A 1789-nucleotide genomic window follows, 5' to 3' on the forward strand; every position below is an offset into this window, starting at 1 on the left:
AGTTTGCCAATATAGTGAAATTATTTTTATATAATATATATATATATTTAAAATATGAATACATATAATAGATAATATAATATATAAATATCTTTATTAAATTATATTATTAAGTGACTTTTTAAAATATTTGGAAATAACAATATTTTTTTATTTAAAATTACATTTCTATTTATATATTATGTTAGTTTAAAAATTGTTGGCATCCCTGTAATGCATATAATAATTGCAAGATATGCCGCTAGAGTACCCCTTTGCGCGCATGGTCGTAAAAGTATACAAGACCTATTGTATACGACACTACGTTGAAAGCTTACACAAACATACTTTTCACATAGATACGAATGTTGCGCACAGTGGCCCAGACTGACAGCTGGAAGAACGTGAAACAGGAGTGGCAGATCATGTAAGGCGAGTATCATTTATTTTATATAATAATATTATTTCGAGACAATCCAACTATTGTTGTATAGCCTGCCAATCCCTAGTTAGATGTTGGGAATTTCTCGTCTAATTTTATCTTATTAAGTATAATTGACACACCCGTTACATTTCGTTGTTGTAAAATAGCTTTTTAGTTTTCGTATTCGTGTAAACAGAACTATTATGTTAGAATCTATCGAGTATTAAGTGAATAATACCTTAATAATTTCATTGATCTAATCTAAGTTAACCCTTTCAGGGGCACTTAGTCATAGACTGAAACTTGATAATTCACGAGCAGACGCGCTACTAAGAATACATTAGAAGAGTTGACAGGATAGGCAGAAGAAAGCAGAGCAGTGGGGGAGGGGGTGGGAGAACAAGAGGCGGTATGACACGACCTCCCAATAATGACAACCTTATGACCTTCAAATTGGTCGTGGTTGGAGATGGAGGTGTTGGAAAAAGTGCACTCACTATACAATTCTTTCAAAAATTATTTGTTACTGACTATGATCCTACCATTGAGGATAGTTATATTCAACATACAGAGGTAGATAAACAATGGTGCATCTTAGATGGTAAGTCACATCATTAATAAAAACATTTACTTGTTTTATTGCATTTAATTCTACTATCCGCTAGTTTTGGATTATGCTTAGTGCATGGTATTAGATTTATAATACATTCTTATGTGTACAAAGGTTTATTTGTACTTAACAGTGTTAGATACAGCTGGTCAAGAAGAATTCAGTGCCATGCGTGAACAATATATGCGCAAGGGTGATGGGTTTCTATTAGTATACTCTGTGACTGATAAACAATCTTATGAAAATATCATGAATTTTTATACCCAAATACTTAGGGTAAAAGATAGAGATGTATATCCTATGCTTCTGGTAGCCAATAAAGTTGATTTGGTACATTTGAGAAAAGTTACAGAGGAACAGGGAAGGGAGTTGGCTCACCGGTTGGGTATACCTTATATTGAAACTTCTGCCAAAGACCCGCCATTAAATGTAGATGCTGCATTCCATGAGGTAGGGAATAAAAAATTAAAAAAAGAATAATATATATAGATAAAATAATTAAAATAATTAAAAAGAATAATATATATAGATAAAAATAATTAAGGGATTTGAATAATTTTCCTCTAGGTCGTTCGTATTATCAGAAATCAACCTCCAGCCGAGTTGGAAAAAAATCGGAGGAAACGAAGACGTTCGGGAAAATGTAATCTTTTATAAAGCTTGAAAACGTTGAAATGAATTGGGTAATGATTATACATTACCTTTCATCACTTCTTTCATAAAAAGTGAAACGCACCTGCCAAAAAACAAAAAAAAAAAAAAAAATGAAAAAATGG

The 1789-nt window shown here is 31.8% G+C and overlaps 1 protein-coding gene across 3 annotated transcripts; it reads left to right on the forward strand.

Moving 5' to 3' along the window:
- Positions 1 to 226: 226 nt before the first annotated feature.
- On the forward strand, positions 227 to 1774 carry LOC102674494 (ras-related protein M-Ras-like). 3 transcript variants are annotated; one of them, XM_006617884.2, is made up of 4 exons: positions 227 to 406; positions 683 to 1004; positions 1147 to 1463; positions 1581 to 1774. In XM_006617884.2, the coding sequence occupies exons 2-4, from the start codon at positions 815 to 817 to the stop codon at positions 1668 to 1670; spliced, it is 597 nt and encodes a 198-aa protein (XP_006617947.1). In that variant the 5' UTR covers positions 227 to 406; positions 683 to 814; the 3' UTR covers positions 1671 to 1774. The 3 variants fall into 3 exon arrangements, with proteins under 3 accessions (XP_006617947.1, XP_006617946.1, XP_006617945.1); XM_006617883.2 differs by having other exon boundaries at positions 228 to 415; positions 693 to 1004; XM_006617882.2 differs by having other exon boundaries at positions 232 to 411.
- The last annotated feature ends 15 nt before the right edge of the window (positions 1775 to 1789 follow it).

This window comes from Apis dorsata, unplaced genomic scaffold (genome assembly GCF_000469605.1).
Source record: "Apis dorsata unplaced genomic scaffold, Apis dorsata 1.3 scaffold_331, whole genome shotgun sequence".
Classification (NCBI taxonomy): domain Eukaryota; kingdom Metazoa; phylum Arthropoda; class Insecta; order Hymenoptera; family Apidae; genus Apis; species Apis dorsata.

Coding starts and splice junctions, on each gene's coding strand:
- LOC102674494 (XM_006617884.2), top strand. CDS start 815: ATGACACGACCTCCCAATAATGACAACCTTATGACCTTCAAATTGGTC. Junction 1,005..1,146: donor ACAATGGTGCATCTTAGATG/GTAAGTCACATC, acceptor TGTACTTAACAG/TGTTAGATACAGCTGGTCAA. Junction 1,464..1,580: donor TAGATGCTGCATTCCATGAG/GTAGGGAATAAA, acceptor ATTTTCCTCTAG/GTCGTTCGTATTATCAGAAA.